This window comes from Littorina saxatilis, linkage group LG8, assembly GCF_037325665.1.
Source record: "Littorina saxatilis isolate snail1 linkage group LG8, US_GU_Lsax_2.0, whole genome shotgun sequence".
Classification (NCBI taxonomy): domain Eukaryota; kingdom Metazoa; phylum Mollusca; class Gastropoda; order Littorinimorpha; family Littorinidae; genus Littorina; species Littorina saxatilis.
This window is the reverse complement of record NC_090252.1, coordinates 20,047,881-20,069,231: the sequence shown is the minus strand read 5'-3', so window position 1 is coordinate 20,069,231 and position 21,351 is coordinate 20,047,881. Positions and strand designations below refer to the sequence as shown.

Below are 21,351 nucleotides of genomic sequence, written 5' to 3'. Positions count from 1 at the left end.
CAGATCATCAAGCAATGCGTGGAATCTTGTATTCTAAAGACTTATGGCTCGTTTCGACAAGCATTTAACGAATGAAATTAACCACATGCAGTTAATTTCTTCAGCAAACTGCAAACGCAGTTGGGTTGGGTGTACAAACATTTCTTCCACACGATAGATTCGCTGATTTGTCTCACGGAGCCCAACACGAACACAGCCATTCCAGAAGCAAACTATGTACGGCAGAGCCTCAAGTGACTTCATCATATTCATGAACCCAGTCTCGACAAAATATCACGCCATACCATGGATGGACGGAGCTGTAACTTATACATGGAAAGTACCGAAATACTTAGCAACAACAACAAAACAAACAAGTAAATTAAATGCTGTGTCGAAAAAGGTTTATGTGGTACCGACTCATTTTTTTTTAATTGACAAATAAAGTTTTGGTTTCAGATGCAAGATAAGGTAACAATCAATCGTTCATAGTGCAAACACTGTCATACAGGTATACATTTCTGTAGCAAAGACCCATCATTTCCGGTTGTAATCATCTGCCATGCAGCTATATCCTACTAAAAAACCAGTTATTTGCCATCTCCTAATTTCGAGGTAATGCTTTAAATGCACATCAAAGCAAAAGCCAAAGTAAAACCAATAATAAACTGGTGAGTAGTGATGGTTTAAGCAGTCCTTTACTTTGTCAGTGTTAATGTTAAGCCAGAACATGCATACTGCCCCTTAAAAACAACGAAACAAATCGGTTTTCTTTCATGATAGCTTTATTTTAATCTTCACCTAACAGATCACGCGGACACATTTGACGCATATGAAACCTGTTGCTTCTCTAAAAATTGTCTAGTCATGATTGTGCCTGTCAATCTTCTAAAATGGCTGATTTTGAGTCCGAAGTGCGACGTCTTTGACTACAATACAAAGAATCGAAGCTAACACGAGCAGATGAATTTGTGTCCACGAACAAAGTGAAAACAAGGCTTGAAATACTCGTAATCCTCTTATTCGATAACATATTCATACTTTTTCTCACAGGCCATTTGCAGACCACAACATAAACGTCAGATATGTCAGTGGAAGTTAACAACACGAGACGCAAATTCCACCGTATGAGGACCAAACTCATCATCAAAGACAGTGCGATTGCCCTCTTAGTGTGACTCACAACAACCACAGCAAATACTGGTGCAGTGCAGCTGGTTACAACTCTGTTTCAGGTGTCTAACCTGGTTTTTTTAGACGTCACACTCCTCCCAAAAATGTCATTTAGCGGGTTCATGTGACATCATTAACAGCAAGTATCAACCTGCCGACAAGACATCAACTAGCCCAATATCACATCGAAATTCAGGTTTGCCTCACTATGTCACATCTCGATGGAGGAGGTAATGTCTGAAGGTAAACATGTTGCCCTCGGGGCATGAATTTCAAAGTGGCCTGAAGTAATTTTGAGTGGTATGTTTTTTTTCAAACATACCCACCCCCTAATGTTAAAACCGGGTGCCACAAGCTGGGGGCGATTAAAGAGGTGGAGCAGTACCTTACCAACAAAGAAGGTAGAATGACTTACCTCCTTTTTCAGATGCTGCTGGAAGAGAAGTTAAAAACATGTTACTTTCATGGCAACAAAATTCATGCCAAAAAGTAAAGAAACCAGGGCATTTAATCTTAAATGCAATATTCAAACAAGTCGTGTCAAGAGATTGAATTTGATTTGATTTGCTTTCAAAATAGGTTGTCCATCTGTCCCCCTGAATCTAAAACATCGATGCTTAACATTTTCGATCAGTCATAGTCCTACAATTTGGTTTTCGAAAGAAGTAAACTGAGACGAGCCAAGCTGGTGTAGATGAAACATTCCAACATAACACCACATTTACATATAAATGGATTTTCTTCAATTTTGAGCACATTTTCAGAAAACATTCATCATATTTGTATTTATCCTACAAATGTGAGAGACCACTCATGACAAAACAATATTGATCACTTCACAAGTTGGTATATTATGTAAATGAGATCGTGTCAAACAATTCTAACAATGACCTAATATTTCATTGCACCAAGACAAACGTCATTCAATGAACACTTTTGCGCTTGCTGTTTTCCCCGAAAGAATGTGAGAACTTGCAAGTCACACAATAGTCTCGAGAGTTATATATTTTTGCTTTTACGTCAAACTTGACTAAATGTAAAAACAGAGAGACAAAGCAAAGGAACAGAAAGGCAGCCAGTCAGAAAGATAGTCAGGTATACAATTAGTAAGCCAGGCAGATAAGCATTAACACATGCAGGCACTCAGGCAGACAGATATACAGGCAGACACACAGGCAGGCAGACACACAGGCAGGCAGAGTCACAGGCAAGCAGGCAAACAGACCGACAAAGATATTTGGGAACATGTTTCAGATCATACCATGAGAGTAAAAATAGTACTCAGTGCCGATGTCAGTGATAGGCTGATCAACATGAATGTTGATTCCTACAACTGTGAACTGTTTGACTGTGGACACATAATATTATTACACATTTGGAATACAAAGAATGCATGTCAATCACAAGTTATCAATCTAAACTTAGCAAGAAAACGTATTCCAAAATGTTGCATCCCAATGAAACCGTTCTTTCCCATGTCCTTTGATGTAACCTTTCTTTTGCGTTAAGGAACTGACATTGACTATCCCGCACACCTTTCGTATCAAACATTTATTTTACATGGATCACGTGATCACCACTCATAAATGGGTACACTCAAAATTGACCTGACAAAAACGCAAGGTACCAAATAAAAGATCGACACAAAATGATAATACTGTTGCGTTCGTTATCCCAGTTTTGTTACCATTTGATATGTATTTGGGTTAGCATGATGTATGTGCATACACCAGCGCACAAACAGGCATACATAAAACACACACACACACACACACACACACTCGCACACACACACACACACACACACACACACACACACACACACACACACACACACACACACACACGCGGCCTCATAAGTTAAACTAATAGGTGGGAAGAGGACGCCCTATAGGCCACTGGACTGATGACTGATGTTTACATATTACCACTCCTGACTCTTGATGGCGTGACTAATGGCGTGCGTGGTCCACGTGTGCTGGGTAATTACGAACTTTGGCCATATGTTGGTAGGTATGTCGGTCGTCGGAAAAAGGAGGGCGTCATTCTTGGGAGAAATTCGGTCGGCAAAAGGAAGGGGTCGTTCCTGGCAAGTTGGGAGAGGTCGTTACAGGAGGTTCCACTGTATACATAATTTGGTTACTTGCAAATACGATGAGAAAGTCAAAAGAATCATTTACCCCCAAAAGTGTCCATTGTATGGGAGTCAAAGACGGGAGGTTTTTGCAATTTTGAGGGGTACCATGACAAAAAGCGCTGTATTGCAGCAATGGCCAAGTGAATTGCGTTCCATACTTAATAGACGTGCTTCAATTGTCGGATTTGACAGTTTTTTGCGAAGTTATGGAGAAAGTGTTCAACCGCATCAAAGGATTGCTCACCTACCTCCCAAAAATGAATGACTTCCCCAGTCTACATACAAATGGTTGGTTGATGTACTGCCGTAATCCCATGTGCATATGACCACGGATATTTGCTAGCCATGTAAATACATGATACAAAACATAGAACGTACATGCTGTTGTCAACAGACAACGGTTATTGATGAGTGCCTCTCAAATCATGCTTCGGTCACGCATGAGTGAGCGTGGCTGTAGCAGAGCAATCATTGCAAACATATCAAGCGTGTTTACAGGTACAGCAAACATACACCAGTGGTCATACGCAAATACATTTTGGCAGTGTTTTTATTATCATTGTGTCTGTAGACTTGCCATGATTTGTTGGAGGTAAATGAATAATCCTATGAACATTGCAAAACATGTAAACAAATACCTGTAACAATCTGGATGATTTGAAGTACCTCGTGTATGCAGGCATACTATCCTGGATGTTACAAAGTAATCCATAGGCCATTCTTGAAAACACAGCGCTTTGTGCCATGAAACCCCTCAAAATGACATGTGTTTTTTTTTACCACTCAAGGAATCATGCATCAGTAGGAATAATGAAACACGAAATATGCAATCAAGAAAAACAAAACAATGTTCTGGGTAGATCACTGATTTCATTACTTTTTCCTCGTATGTAAAAGATGCAAAATGTTGCCTATTATCATTTTTCGTCGATTTTTCGAATGCCCTTTTTTAAGCGGTGATCATGTAATCCTTGTTTGATATATCTTTAATCGGAAAGGTGTTGCGTAGCTAAATGGACCGTATTACATGGCATGGATATCTTAAACCAAATGATACAAAAATAAATGCTTTAATTGGGGTGCCACATTTGTTGAAATATGTTAAAGTTGATGTTGTAAGGTATTTAAATGTTATTGCTGAATCTAATGATATGTATTTAAAATAACAGGTGTACACAATTGATTGTGTATTAACCCACTTAAAATTAATAAAAATCATTAACATAGAGGATACGAATCTGCACGTGGTTTTGCGCTTATTAGTATAAGCACAGTGTCTGTATGCATGCATTTCACAGGTTCTGTTTTGATCAGTTATCAAAATCACAGACGGCTTCTGCAATATTATCTGTCAGTAATAGAAACAAGTAGAGTGTAGTTGACATTGGAACTACATGTTGCCCTTTTTGGTTTAAAATTAGCACAGCTAAAAAGGACAGTCTGACATTCCCATGTTTGGTCCAATCAGAATAGTCTAGCTGACACTATATGCGTATGCTAACACACATAACAATCGTTAGAGCCATACTAAACCTTCATAAAATTACACGTCTCTCTTTTCTTCTAAAAACTTCCATTTTGCACACTTAAAAACACAGTCAGCCATAAAGCATGAACTTACCATAAAACTCGAGCTCAATATCCATGGTGGTCGATCTACATTTCCCTATCCTGCTCGTAGTGGTAATACTTGTTCCACCGTCTCCAGCCAGTTCAAAGATACTCGGTTCTGAGGCTGACATACATCGACCCTCCTGTTTCTTATCGATGCTCAACACAACCTTCGTTTGGAAGAGACATGTTCAAATAATATTGAGAATGTAAAGGTGTTTTTTTCAGGCTGGTTCGGGGTAGGAGGGCAAGCATAAATTGAGTAAAGAGAGGTAAACAATAGCAAACAACTTACGTTTGGAGAAAAAAAGGTACGCTTAATAACTTTTCTTTGGATTTGTTTAATTCATAATTATCATTATTGTCAGTAAGTACTATAGTGTCACATGACTGATGTGAACAAGTCTATTGGGTAATGGCGATGCGCTTAAAACGCACTCTTGGACTGCGCTAACTTTTCCACACAGCGTATTCTTCCGCCCTTTGTCTGAGCAAGACTGTACTCACATCCTCAGAATTATTTAATGACATGTAGCTTATATTCTACACATTACCAACTGACCATACATTTCCTGCCGCTCAAAGCAGAAGTGGTTGTTTTTCTGACAGATTGTGCCACAGTGAAGCCCACTATCTAAAAATAGAACCCGCTGTATATATACTTTCGTCTTGCGAAAATTCTTCTCATAAATATGCCGTATAAGTGGCATGTACTTTATTATTCACATTACCAATTGACCAGTTAGTACACAATTCCCAGCGGCTAACAAAAAACACAAGTGTTATTCGTTTTTTTTCAATAATACATTTTCTCGATTTGCTCTATAAATCCTTCAGTGCACTGGGATGTCTCAATAACTTAAATAATAATAATAGTAATTGTAAGTAAGTACCAAGAGTGCGCTAACTTTTCCACAGAGCGTATTCTTACGCCCTTTGCCAAAGCGAAACTGTACTCTCATCCTCAGAATTAATTAATGACATGCAGCTTATATTCTTAACTTTACCAAAAAATAACCTCACATTTCCTGCGGCTCAAAGCAGAAAGTTTTTTTTTCCTAACATATCGCAGGCGCCTGTGCCACAGTTAAGCCCACTGATCTAAAAATAGAAGCGGCTGTATCTCTTCACAAATGGTCTCTTCTCGTTTTGACTCGCAAATATTCTTCTCATATGCTGTGTTCGTGGCATGTAGCTTATTAATCACATTATTAAAAAATGATGAGTTAGTGTAAAATTCCCAGCGGCAAACAGAAAACACAAGTGTTATTCCGATAACGTATCAGCTAGACCAGATATTCCAAATGCTGATCTAGTTCAGTGGTACGTTATCGGAATAACACTTGTGTTTTGTGTTAGCTGCTGGGAATTGTATACTAACTCATCATTTGGTAATGTGGATAATAAGCTACGGCATAATTATGAGAAGATTCTTCGCAAGTCGAAACTGAAAAATAGACACAGCGGGTTCTATTTTTAGATAGTGGCAACTGTGGCACAGGCACATGCAATCTGTCAGAAAAAAACCACTTCTGCTTTAATTGAGAAGCAGGAATTTATAGTATTTTGGTATTGTGGAGATTATAAGCTACATGTCATTAATTAATTCTGAGGATGAGAGCACAGTCTCGCTTAGGCAAAGGGCGGAAGAATACGCTCTGTGGAAAAGTTAGCGCACTCCAAGAGTGCGCTAACAGTTTTAGCGCATCGCCATTAGCCAATCAACTGGTTCACATCAGTCATGTGACACCAGTACTTACTGACAATTATTATTATTATTCAAATGCGCAAAGCAAAATGTGCGTGTTGTATCTTCTTTTTTCTCTGGCGGTACCGACAATATCGTTATTGAAACAATCCCATTGCACTAAGGGATTTATAGAGCAAATCTCGATAATAATTATTGAACTCAGCGCTATGCGCTTCGTTCAATAATGATTTTCTTTATTTGCTCTAAAAATCCCTTAGTGCACTGGGATGTCTCAATAATTTAAATATCAATGATGATAATAATTGTAATACATTGCCAGTAAGTACTGGTGTAATATGACTAAGATGAGTTGATTAGCAGATTACAATGCCCTAAAACTGTTAGCGCAATCCAAGAGTGTTTTAACAATTACTTACATAGAGCATATTCATGTTCCTGTGCACATTTTTTCTATTTGAAACAGTTTTTCTTATCCTCAGTGTAACTGATATGTAGCTTATCGTCTCCACATTACCAAATGACGCTTGACCCTAAACTGTTACTTCTCCGTGAATACAAGCAGAAGTGTTTTTCTGACAGTTTTCGAGACCAGAATTTGGAAGTCGACTGATTCGATTGACTGCCCTAGGTACATGAATTAGCCGACACCGTCAGTTAGTACTAAAATAAACGGTTTTTGCATATCTCATGACAACAAAGCCTCGAAACATTCGTAGGGTACCATGTAGTCATAGCACCGGCCTCCCAGATAAACGCAGACACATTCAAGAAATAACATGCCAACTGTATTTTTGGCAAATAAGCGAACCATCGTGTCACTTTGACATCAGGCGACGTCACTCAGTTGCTTCATTTTATCTTTTAGGAGCATAGAAACGTCTGGTATATGTTGTGTTGTCAATAAATAACTAAATATATAAATCAGACTTTATGCTTAAAGGCTGCCATATTCGTAGCGTTCATTAATTAATTTATATTGTTTACATGTGCGAATATTGTTTTAAACTGTACCTAAGGGGATATAATAACGATTGGCTGTAGCTTTCGAACACAGAAAAAAAAATTCAGTATTGCAAAGTGGTGTTGATAGTGTCAAATGTAAACAGAACAGTCTCAAAGTGAAAGTGGATGTTTTCCGGAAATTACGAAGTTAACAAGAATACAGAAAAGCGCGCTTTTCTGCTTAGCACAATACGCTACCGCGCTAATCTGGCGTGTCAATATCACTACGTTTTGCACGTGGAAGGTGAGCGATTTCCTTCACGCGGGGATTGACGAAGCAGTACTGTCTTGGTGAAAAAATACAGTGCGTTCAGTTTCATTCCGTCAGTTCGACAGCTTGACTAAATGTAGTAATTTCGTCTTGCGCGACTTGATAAAGCAAGGAGTCCACTTTCTCTTCTCAGCAGATTTAGTGGCCTTGACAGCTTTAGACGGGTTTACTTCTATCTTTTTTGCCATTGTACGCAACCGCGCTTTGACTGTCTCCGACGCCATCGTTGGTTTACGAAACGTCAACAGTCTGTGTTGACGGTCTAAAAATAGCCCAAATCCTGGAGAACTGTTGCTAAACAATGCAATAAAGAATTAATTATTTCTTGTAATTGGTAAAACTTTGCAGGAAGCTTAATTTATACATTCCCGCAACGATGGGAAAAGCCCTGGAAGTAATTAAACTAATTAAATAGGACTATATGTCAGCCTTTAAGCTGTAACTCACTACTCGTTGCAGAGGGTCTTCAGATCGTAACATGTGTAGTCGGGGTTTGAACCGTCAATACCCCGGAAATGTGCATCTATGGCGAGAAGCCTGTAAGAGATGGCAAAGCCCCGTCGCGATATAACCTTCGTGGTTGAAAACGACGTTAAACACCAAATAAATAAAGACAGAAAGATGGCAAAGCCGGACACACACACACAAGTGGATCTCACTCGACATGTCCACAAAATAATCCAAACGCCCGCAGAAAAATGTGCCTTGTCATGCGAATGCCATTTGGCAAAAAAGACTTTCCAACATCAAAAGCTGGTAAAATACCAGCATAACAAATTGTTATATGGGGGAGGTTGGGACTATTGTGTCTGGTCTTAGAAACAAGTTACTCACAAAAGCAGGTGCTTGAAAAATGTAATATGATAGGAAGATCAAGTAATTCAAACAACCTACTTTGGAAGAGAATTTAAGACACTTTTACAAACTTATGATTAGGAGAAAAAGTTATTCAGATAATTAAGCTCTGTTTTAAACGGAACGTAGACAGTCGTTCATGGTCGACTATAAGTTCCTTCCTTATGGTAGAAGATGATACTACATTTAAGTGAACCAAAACCACAACATTGTTTTTAGTAAAAGCTGTTGTAAATCCTCTGATGATCGGTCGTATATCGTGAGAGAGGTATACATAATATAATAGTACAACATACCAAGAAAAAAAAGCAGAGGTTACATGCCGAGTCTCAGTGATTATTAAAAATAATGGTCGAAGTTAGCGGATCATGAAAAATGCGAGCTTTTTCATGACCCCGAACTGAGACCATTATTTTTAATAATTACTGAGACGAGGTATTTAACCTCTTTATTCCTCCTTTCTTCAGTTATTCAAAGAAAAGAGGAGTTCTTGTGCAAAAGTTTGTTCGAATCCAAATCACTCAACCAGTTTACCTGCGCAGGCGATTGAATAATGCGCGGTTGTATAGTTCAGGGAACATCAATCAATTATGTTAACACTTCTTGTCAGATTCCCTGTTTTGGACTAAAATCAAGTACACAGTTATGTTGTTATTCTGCTGTGGCCTTAAAGGCAGATAGTGTGTGTTCTGTTCATGTTTTGGTATCGCTTAGGAAATGTTCTTTTTTCGAATGGGACAAGCAGACGAACTTTTGCACCCGTGTTCCAACGTTAAAAACAGTATGAAGTTCAGTTTTCTGGGGCAAAATAGTGTATGAAACCGCTGTATGTTCTTCACATTGATGCGATGTGTGCATTTGGTTGCGTGTGATCTGTTTATAAAATGAAATATTGTCGAAAACTAACCGTCAGATTGCAGTCTTTTGTCCAAGCAACTCAGTTCAGAAAATTTGGAAGGGGAACTACTCTTGTCGTACGAGAGTTACTTGCCTTGGGAGTGTGCGTGCACTCATGAGAGATCTGAAGCGAGTTTCTCTGCACTGATCGTTAGATTTGGATTTAGATAATAACCAAACTCATGGATTATATATGGAGATTAATGTGTTCAAGCCTGTAGTTGCCAGTTTCTGTGAGGTTACCCTCATGGACTATATAAAATCTTATCCTCCTCCTCCTCCTCCTTTAAATGCAGTATGTTTGTATTGTTTGGTCTAGAGATGTATATTTTGTACATTGGAGCGTTCGGAACTTTTCAATCACCAGAGTAGTTCCCTCAAAGTCTAGCTCATCAAACTGTGAGTTATCAAGGATTCAGGCCCGTTGTTGGGTAAGTGATTTTGGTTGTTGAGTAAGTTACCGAAAAATAACTATCCCTACACAATTACAGAGTGAAAGAAGTAGAGGGGGGATTAATATGAGTTATTTCTAATATGCTAACTGTTAGCAAATGATAACAAGACATGTCGAGAAAAAAAATATATCAAGCATGAGCCTTTTAGGCGATTGCTGATATCGTTTGTGAGACATGTCTGTTATCCTTTGCTAACAGTCAGGATATTAGAAATAACGGTTTTATTACCGTTTAATTCGACCAAAAGAAATTTCGAAGCAACGCCGCGAATTAGACAGAACAGCCGCAATGGGAACTTGAGCGCTTCTACCTGATTATGCCTGTCAGTTAAAGAATTCTCGTGACCTGAGTCAGCCAATCAGAGTAACACACCTGACGTGATGAATATTCACAGGTCAAATGCCTTTGACACACAACAATCTCACAAGATAAACCATGTTGAACATGCGTTTCGGTTGCTTCGCTTTTTCTTGTTGAACAGGGAGCAACAGATTTAGAACCGACTCCAGACAGATGGGAATTTGATGTAAAGCGAGTGGCGCAATTTCACTTGATTTTTCCGAACTTTGATCACTTAGATTTCAAGTGAGCGGTCGGCTCTGCACACTCAGACGATGGGCGGTGCCTTGCTGTTCCGTTACGCATCCACCGACAAAACTCGCTTTTCGGTATTTTTTAGATAAAGAGAGTATTACCTGACCATTTGAAGTGTCATTCTTTAGAATAAATCACGCTGATAATGTTGAATTACATTTTTACTTTGTCTTGTTAATTTTTTGCGTGATAAACAAAAAGGGTCCCTGCCTGAACGTTAACATTTAGAGGGTCACCTAGAATCCATCCTGATTGGTCAAAAAGCCATATGGGGCACTGAATTGGTAATAGGAATAAATACTACGTCAGATACAAACCATTCTTATATATACAAGGCGCTGAGGCACAACCCTCTTGAGACTATATGCAGCCTTGAACAAACCGGCAAACAAGAGAAAAAAGCTTTACCACAATAATTCCTCTTTCCTGTGGTACAACAAATATGTTGACGTCTTTTGTAGCCTCAGGAACCTGCTGATCGCGGTGAATTGTTTCATGATGTCCCACTGAATGACTAGCCCAGACAAGATGGTGATATGCTGAAAAATGAACAACAATCACCATCACCATCCGTAATAACTCATAACTCATAACTCATAACTCATAACATTGTATTGATCCAACAAAGGAAATTAAATTGGTCATCAGCACATATAGGTCATTAATTAATAAGTATAAAAGAATAAGAGAAGAAAATTCATAAAACCCATGATAACAAAAAAAATATCTAAAGTAATATATGTACAACTACAATACCCTTTTTACTTGCACACTTGACACACCGACACACCAACACACATGCATACATACCTACATACATACCTACATACATACCTACCTACATACATACATACATACATTCCATGTTAAAGTGTAGTTAAGAACATCACAGTAATTATATCATTGTTTGGATTAACACATAAGGTTTTTATGTAAATGATGATAACAACAATCCATAATTAACGCTATTGCACTACCAAAAGAAGAGACAACCAAACACATAAAACCAATCACAGTAATCATCATCAGTTATCACAGGTATCACAGTAGATTAGCCATCAGGTAGTTAGACTCATATAAATACCAAACACCCATTATCTGTGCTAGTTATCGTCTTAAAATAGACAATTTTAATTTCACTCTTATGAATTAAAACTCAATTCCCCAATAAGGGGTCCTGATTTTGCCTATATGGTCCGCTGGACCTTAAAAGCAACAACAATCAAATCAAATCAAATCCATTTCAATATAGAAATATGCCCAAGAGCAAATAGTTTCTATGGACTCAGAGGTCTTTAAATGATGAATTAAGTGTGTACAGTAGCAACGATTTAGTAACAATTAACGAAAATCAAATCTTCTAGGGAAAGATCATTCTCTACTTAAAGACCCGAACTTGAACTCGTTGCATCCTGTATTAATCAATAAAGTTATCAAATCATAAGGGCATTTCATCATTACGAACGCCACCCCCCCCCCCCCCCCCCCTCGTATAAAATACCAATACAGGCACAGAGAAACAGTTAACATTCTGACGTACACAGAAACAAGAACTTACTATTAGTTTGCTTGGGGAATGGCGGAACGTAGAACCAAGTTAAAACAAAGCCTCTCTCCTGGTTCAGTGTGCTCCCATTCTTGGCCGTAATAAATCTAATTCTGTATGATATTTGTTGCAAGCGTTTCCTTTGTTCTGAATCTGAGACAAAAACAATGATTGAGGTCTTGACCGCTCTGGAACTGACAAATATTGAAAGTGTTATTGAAAGTGTTGATGTTATTACACTACAACGATAAAAGAAAGACAAAACAAGTCGCGTACGGCGAAATTACTACATGTGTGACCCTCCACCACGAAATGAGTCGCATGTCACCTCGCGCGGTTCTGCGCTGGGCTTAATATAAGTCAGGGGAGTGTCTGGTAACAGTGTGACGGTCACCTTAGTCACAGGCTTATAACTCAAACTGTTTTCGCGCTTTTCTAAAACGGTTTTCACCACTGGATAGAGCATAACAAACTCTTTAGGAAAATGTAACAAAATAAACATCATGCAAAGGTGACATGCGACCCATCCCGCGGCGGAGGGTCACATTTAGTCAAGCTGTGGAACTCACAAAATAAAACTGAACGCACTGTATTTTGTCACAATGACCGTAGTCCGCCGCTCGTGCAAAAGGCAGTGAAATTAACGAGCCTGTTTAGTGCGGTAGTGGTTGCGCTGTGCTGCATAGCACGCTTTTCTGTACCTCTCTTCCTTTTAACTTTCTGAGCGTGTTTTTAATCCAAACATATCATATATACATATATATACTCAGAGGCAAAAGAAACGCAAATGCTGTAGTGAAGATGGGTTACCCATGAATTTTAATGTCAAATTAATTATTTCGAGTTAACAATAACAAGGAAACGAATTGACCGATACAAAAACCATACGGAAAAGTGTATTGGGATGAGAGCATGACGTGCCATGTTCCACTGAACACTGTTTGAAGACTGTTGAAAGTCAATAGCGTGTTGTGCTCCATGTTACTAATTTCATGTATGCGGCAATAGTTCCAACGAAATTTATTGAATAAAAACTTGTTTAAACCAATAGCGTGTTGCTCCTCCCTGGGCGTTGATGACTGTGGCGCACCTCCGGTACATGGAGAGGACGAGGTGATTATTTTGCTGCTGAGGGACCTGAGCCCACACCTGGGTTACGGCAGCACGCAGTTCTGCTGCTGTGCGGGGTCTCCTGGCAAGGGCATTAATCCTTCTTTGCATGAGGTCCAAAAAGTGTTCGTTTGGGTTGAGATCCGGAGATCGAGCAGGATGAGGCAGAATGTTCATGCTGTTGTGACGCAACCTGTCCTGGGTAGCACGTGCAGTATGGGGACGGGCATTGTATTGCTGGAACAGGCAGTTCCGGTACCTCTGGACAAATGGAACCACATAGGGACGCAGGACTTGATTGATGTAGCGGTCTGCATTGACACCATTCCCACGACCTTGGCCGACGTTCTGAAAGACGACAGGTCCCACTCGCTAATTGACACCAATGGCGCCCCATATCATGACGCTGGCACGTCCCCATCGATCATGCTGCAGGATGTTATTGTTAGCAAACCGCTGTCCAGGTCTTCGCCAGATCCGGACACGCCCATCGCCAGGTTCCAGGGAAAAGCGCTTCTCGTCCGAAAAAAGAAGCCTCCGCCAGTCCCGATGGCGCCAGTGGGCATGTTGCTGGGCCCAGGCTAGACGATCCAGGCGATGCTGAGCTGTTAAGACAGGACGTCGAGCAGGACGCCGCTTTACCAGGTTCTGCCCACCAAGGCGTCGGCGTACAGTTCTGGCACTGACGGGTTGTCCATGCACCCCAAATGTGTTACGGGCTGTGTTGGCGGCAGTTTCGAATGCATCTCGCTGGTGTTGATGGACAAGATGGCGATCTTGTCGGGCTGTTGTTACCCGGGGTCTGCCACGTCCTGGGTAGTCGCAGGTACTGTTAGTGACATCAAAACGTTGCTGCAGGCGATAAACCGTAGTGACATTTACTCCAAATGCCCTAGCAACTTGCTGAACTGATTGTCTGGCATCAAGTCTCCCGATCGCCTGTTGGCGCTGATCTGATGATAGTCTCGGCATCGCGCCTGTGTCGCAGAAATGAATGTTGTAACATTATGTTTTGTGAGTACGGTACAGCTTGCCTGAACACTCTGAACACGAAAAGCTGCTTTTCCACATTGTGCATGTGCTGAAAGTGGTCCCCAATGCCATGACGGTTTGGGATCCCCGTCAACAAGACCTCACGTGTGACCCAGATAACGGCAAACACGGTTCTGACAAGATAAGACCGCTAAAACAACACGTGCAGAACATGCTAGTATCATTATTTTCTTTTTATTTCAAAACCATAAAGGTTTAATTAACGCATCCTTTATTTGTGTTTCTTTTGCATCCGAGTTTATATGTATAGGTTACAACACGAGTGTTTTTTCATATGGCTTGTATTTCAGTCAAGACCCAGCGGATGAATATCATCGGGAGACACGAGCCTCTGGCGAGTGGCTCTCGACTGATATTCTCGCTGGGTCTTGACTGAAATACAAGCCATATAAAAAAATCACGAGTGTTGTAATCTGTATATCCCATTCTACCATCAAACACAAAGTGTAGACTACTAGCGGCACTGTTGCGATCTGTGGAGTGTAAAACAGTGTTGCCAGCGAGACTTAGCCCTTTTGCAACCTTAAACTAAGTGACCGTCGCTGAAAAAATAAAACGAATGAGTGCATCGATAAGTACGCGGTAACACTACTTTCAGACCATTTAAAAGCTTTAAGTAAAGGTTCATAAGTTGCAAGAAAGTAATGAAGCCGCATAGGAATTAATTTAGTTGAAGCGCACAATTCTTTTGTTTTGCGTTTCAGGTCGGCAGAACGGGCGAAACGGGTTTGGTACCCATTTGGCTTACTCGATTCAGAATCGATTCCACGTTGTTTTTCTCGAACGTGTGTAATTAGGCTTATTGACAGAGAAGCAAATTTTAGGGAACAAATATGTAGGTTTAGATTTAACCATTTGCTCCCTATTTGAAATGTATCTACGTGATAAACTGTTTTGCGAGTGTGTTTGCATGGATGAACTTAAACTGGTATGGGTGTGAGGAAAACGGGACCGCCGATTGATTGCATTTTGAAGGAATATGACTGGATTACGGAAAAATACACACATGTTAAGTTCTTGGATACCTTCATCGCCAATGTGGACTTACTGCAGAGCCAGGCAAAAGAGTAGACTTGCTCGCAAAACACGTGAAACAGCCGATGTTTGATAGCGAAGCCCAACCGTGCCAGGTAAGGACGCTTCTCGGTCTCGCTACGCATGTCACCAGTGACAGTGTTGTTGCTTTGAGTTTGACTAACAAACTCGAAACTGTCATTTAAAACATGAGCCAAATGTGTAGTGATTGTGTGATTAGTCTATGTGACAGGGCTTCTATTATCTGTGCTCCCTAGCTTCTGTCAGTTCCCACACCGACACTGCCAGAGAAACTGAAGACGCACACCAAAACACACTACTGACAGATTCTCAAAAGTCTTCTGCTAACGATGCAAGGGAGTGTACTCGTGTTTTTGTTTTGGTTCGCTAGCATCTGGGTATCTTGTAAGTTGAATGTTCGTTTTTTTCGACCTGCATTGCTTTCATAATGAAATAAACGTTTGCTTATTGCAGCTCATACATCAGATCAGTTCTGAGATTCATTTTTGCGTGCAACTGATATGGTTTTCTGAGCCGTGCAATACGATTTTGGAACTTCATACAAATGTGTCACATTGTTCGGCGCGAGGTCAAAGGTCGGGAGGAAAGTAGTTATTTGCCCAAATCGGAATCTAATGTGGAACCGACAAAGAATAAGATGGAATTGTTTTTAAATCGATTTCGGAAATGTTATTTTAATAATATTTGTTATATTTTTAATTTTCAGAGCTTGTTTTTAATCCAAATATAACATATGTACAGTGGTCGCCGCTTAATAAAACCGTGGTTAATAGAGCCAGCCGCTTATAAAAGCCGATTTCAGACGGTCCGGATTTATCACTATATCTTATGTATTAGAAAAAGCCGGTTAATAAAACCAACCCGCCGCTTATTAAAGCCAGTTTTCTCAGAGAAATCACGTAGTTTGTGACTAAAACTCACATTATCTTGTTCTTGTAATCGCTCAAGTCATAGGCCTATTTATTTTCACACCATCGTCACTGATTGGCGTGAACGTGCGAATGTGGAAGCCGGGCAATCGGACTTGACAGGTGATGATGAAGATGACGAGGAGGATGAAGAGATGCCACCGCCTTCAAACACAGAGATGAGGCAAATAATGACCCGCCTTCGATCTGGTCTGGAAAGTCGTGGTTACCGCATGGACGAATTTGAACCATTCGCAGACTCAGTGAGAGAACTGATGTGGAAGACGACCAACAAACAAACACTCATAAAATCGTTCTTCTCTGCCGTGTAATGATTCGTGACGGTGACAGTGAAATTATTGATGTACCGAAGTGATCAAAGTAAACGTACTTGTATGTACATAATTAATACAAAAGTTCAACATCCTTCGTGAAGTTTTGTTTAGATTCAAACAAGTGTAAATGACGAAAGAAAGTGACTGAGTGACGTAAACAAAAGAGAAGATTTATTTTTTTTCGAAAATGACGTATTCCTGGACCGCCGGTTAATAAATCCGCCGCTTATTAAAGCCATTTTTCGTCGGTCCCGATGTGGCTTTATTAAGCGGCGACCACTGTATATGTTTTTGGAATCAGAAAATGATGTAGAATAAGATGAACGTAATTTTGGATCGTTTTATAAAAAAAAGATAAAATGTAATTACAATTATTTGTGGATTTTTAATGACCAAAGTCATTCATTAATTGTTAAGCCTTCAATCTGATATGCAATACCAAAGTCCGGCCTTCATTGAAGATTGCTTGTCCAAAGTTTAAATCAATATTAATGAAGGTTTGACAGTGCCGCCTCAACTTTTACAAAAAGCCGGATATGACGTCATCAGAGGCATTTATCTAAAACATGAAAAAAAACGTCTGGGGATATCATACCCAGGAACTATAATGTCAAATTTCATAAAGATCGGTCCAGTAGTTTACTCTGAATCACTCTACACACGCTCACACACACAGACACACACACAGACACACACAGACACACACAGACACACACACACACACACACACACACATACACACACACACATACACCACGACCCTCGTATCGATTCCCCCTCTATGTTAAAACATTTAGTCAAAACTTGAAGGCACAGTGCAGCTCACGGCCTTCATTTCGCGTTTTTGTTGCAGCTGAGTGCATTTACAGTTCAAAAATCCTCATATGGTAGTAAAACAAACCCAAAACAAGAGGCGAAGCCTTCAAGGCTCACGTAAGAAATAGACAAACAGTAACACAAACTCACTACACGAAGCTTCGCAAAGTCTTAATACCAAAAACCCGCAGCTATGGCGTGGTACTTTGACCCCAACATCGCTTCTCAAGTTTTGACATGCGAAGCTTCGGCGTACCTCGCAACGAAGTTGGTTTTTTTTGTAAGAAGAGTGCTTTTCGATTCAAGATGGACGACGAAATCAGACTCAATACCATAGTGAAGAATGCATTTATCGACTTTGGTTGACCCAAAGTACAAGAACTAACCTCCTACCTGTATTATTTCATACTGCGATGCATTGACATGTCGAATGAAACTCGAAATCCCAGCGCTCACGCCAACTGGTCCCGGCCGTGCTCAGTCAACGAAATAGAACACATACAATTAACTTACGTCATTATCAAGTACGTAACGTACAATTTGTGACGTAAAGTACTCAGAAAGAAGCACACCACGCGCTGGTCGAGACTACGTGCATGCGCTTTCTGACAAATAAGATTTGAGACGCCAAGACATGAAAAGTAAAAGATAACTATTGCCTTCCAACTAGTCTCGGCTCGCTCAAAACCGAGACTTTCAGTAATTCCTTCGCGTGACGTCTAACCCTCTTACGCCATAATGTGACGTCTTCAAATGACGAAATGTTAAAGCTTCTACCACAGACATACACACGCACGCACGCACGCACATACGCACGCACGCACAGACAGACAAAGTTACGATCGCATAGGCTACACTTATGTGAGCCAACTACCCAACGACGACATCTGTGAAGCTCGACAGTTTCTTGTTCACGCGAGTGCATAAATTAACCTAGTTATTACGTGGTGTTTGGTCGGAGTTCGATTCAACTGAGTTATTCCGGCCTCCATTTTGTTTTACACAAACTCATGATGACGTCTGACATAGTTTGCTAGTGACGTGTCTTTTTGTGCATGATGTGGTGATCTACCTGATCTAAATTTAGATCCAAAAATAGGCCAAGACCAGCCGGGTCCGAGTACGAAATTAATTCGTAAAAAAAATCGCAGTTCTTGACTCTTTGGGTGCAAGTCAATGAAACTTGGTAGTCCTTCTAACGGATAGCTGCCTGAGGTATGACTAAAAGCCCCAGGGCCTCCGTGCGCCAGGATTTGACAAGTTCAGTACCTTTGACTAAATGTAAAAAATGACAGATTATTAATGTGTAAAATAATAGTGGTTGACATAGTTAGCGGATCACGAAAACTGCGAGCTTTAGCAAGCTTTCCAGACATGGAAACCCCTGTTTTGCAATTGGAAAATTCTCAAACAAAGTTCGATTATTTTCAAAACAATTAAATGAGTGTACTCCACACAGGATTTCATCATGAACATCGATGATTCTTACATGCTTCGCACGCATCCTTTGCAAGGGTAAATACGTTTACCGATACATTTAACATAAATATACAGGAATGACAATCTACATGTGTAACATTGAGTGTGTGAAACTGTGTTGCTTAATTTTGTCATTGAACATCTGTTTGATCATAGCTGAATAACGGGAACACTGGTACTACTGCGCGATATTCGAGTCTGGAAACGTAACTTTGACTGTCTGTGAAAAGTCGCAGTCTGTGGCAATGCCAAAAGCCAAGCTCATTTTCAAAATCAGCTGAAAAAAACATAGTTTCATCAGAATACGCAGCCTGTTCCTTGCGTGTTTTTGTGTGTTTTAGTTTGTTGTTGTTGTTGTTGAGGGCAATGTAAACGCTTCTCGTGCAGGCTACGTTTTTATTTCACGTTTGTTGTGCAGAAATTCTACCCGACGCATCTGACAGAATTAGCAGTGTGCGTACGTCTTGCCACCAGTCGGTGCCACGCCGGTTGGTGAGTATGCTTTGAGTGAAACTGTGCCCTGACCGATTTTTTCCCTGGCCTCCGGTTGAAGCAAGCGACCACTGTGTGGTTGTTTCTGCAGGATGGAAAATCGTAATGGCAGCGACTTATGCTTTGTCCTTGTCATCTACTCTTGTCTCACCACTTCCTATGAATTCATCTGTTTGATCATCTTGTAGCATCTGTATGGCTAACGTTGGTTATTAAGACTACGCGTCACGTGACATGCCACGACAGCTTAAAAACGAGTGTGTGAACATACTTTGCTGCGTGCTCAGCGTACTACGACGTATGCCAGCGTGCTTCAGCGTCCTCTTAACGTATACAAAACGTACCCATAACGTATTCGACGTACGCCAGCGTACTTATTCAAATACTTATTCAAATGTCCCATACGTCGGCATACGCAGGCGTTAAAACGGTCGTGTGACAGGGCCATTGGTAAGTCAGACAAGGAAGGCAAGTGTCGATGCATTACCCATGTTTTACTTCTTTACGATCAAGAACGTGTCAAACAGTTAATAACTTTTTTTAAAGCCCATGCTACAGAACGCTTTAAATATATTCATGGAAAAAGCAGTTCTAACCTTTTGGTACACACTTGCAATAGTATTTAATAACATTAAATGACACAGTTCGTGTTAATGGCTATTTAGCTCGCGTAAACCACACACCAGTCTGCGTGGTTTATCTAACCCCTGAGCCATCGTGAACCCGTGTGATTCCCTTTTCTTTTTATATTTAGTCAAGTTTTGACTACATATTTTAACATCGAGGGGGAATCGAAACGAGGGTCGTGGTGTATGTGCGTGTGTGCGTGCGTGTGTGCGTGTGTGTGTGTGTGTGTGTGTGTGTGTGTGTGTGTGTGTGTGTGTGTGTGTGTGTGTGTAGAGCGATTCAGACTAAACTACTGGACCGATCTTTATGAAAGTTGATATGTGAGTTCCTGGGTATGAAATCCCCGAACTTTTTTTCCATTTTTTTTTGATAAATGTCCTTGATGACGTCATATCCGGCTTTTCGTGAAAGTTGAGGCGGCACTGTCACGCCCTCATTTTTCAACCAAATTGGTTGAAATTTTGGTCAAGTAATTTTCGACAAAGCCCGGACTTTGGTATTGCATTTCAGCTTGGTGGCTTAAAGATTAATTTATGACTTTGGTCATTAAAAATCTGAAAATTGTAAAAAAAAAAAAAAATTTATAAAACGATCCAAATTTACGTTTATCTTATTTTCCATCATTTGCTGATTCCAAAAACATAAATATGTTATATTCGGATTAAAAACAAGCTCTGAAAATTAAATATATAAAAATTATTATCAACACTTTTTTTTCGAAATCAATTTAAAAACACTTTCATCTTCTTCCTTGTCGGTTCCTGATTCCAAAAATATATAGATATGATATGTTTGGATTATAAATACGCTCAGAAAGTTAAAACGAAGAGAGGTACAGAAAAGCGTGCTATCCTTCTCAGCGCAACGAATACCCCGCTCTTCTTGTCAATTCTACGGGCACTGCCTTTGCCACGGGCGGTGGAGTGACGATGCTACGAGTATACGGTCTTGCTGCGTTGCGTTGCGTTCAGTTTCATTCTGTGAGTTCGACAGCTACTTGACTAAATATTGTATATTCGCCTTACGCGACTTGTTTTTCATACTTTCGTAGTCAGTTTGTGATTTCAATGCGATTTGCTGTATCTGCAATAGCACGTTATTGTGTACCACTGAATCTAAAAGGCAACAAACAGCTGCGAGTCACACGAACTTATTGGCGGCGGTTGCGCCATGGCTTTAAAGACTCAAGCGCTATATGCAGAACATTCGTCTGCTTAGGAAACACAACCTTCAGTGACCGGCTT

At 40.2% G+C, this 21,351-nt stretch overlaps 1 protein-coding gene across 1 annotated transcript in view; it reads right to left on the bottom strand.

The window, feature by feature from the left end:
• Positions 1-2,402: 2,402 nt before the first annotated feature.
• LOC138974544 (uncharacterized) overlaps positions 2,403-21,351 on the bottom strand; it is a 220,558-nt gene continuing 201,609 nt past the window's right edge. Inside the window, exons 52-55 of the mRNA XM_070347259.1 lie at positions 12,244-12,384; positions 11,094-11,224; positions 4,911-5,070; positions 2,403-2,500 (exon numbers count right to left, since the gene is read on the bottom strand). Of these exons, the coding sequence (XP_070203360.1) occupies positions 2,403-2,500; positions 4,911-5,070; positions 11,094-11,224; positions 12,244-12,384 (530 nt within the window). The remainder of the gene's footprint in view (positions 2,501-4,910; positions 5,071-11,093; positions 11,225-12,243; positions 12,385-21,351) is intronic.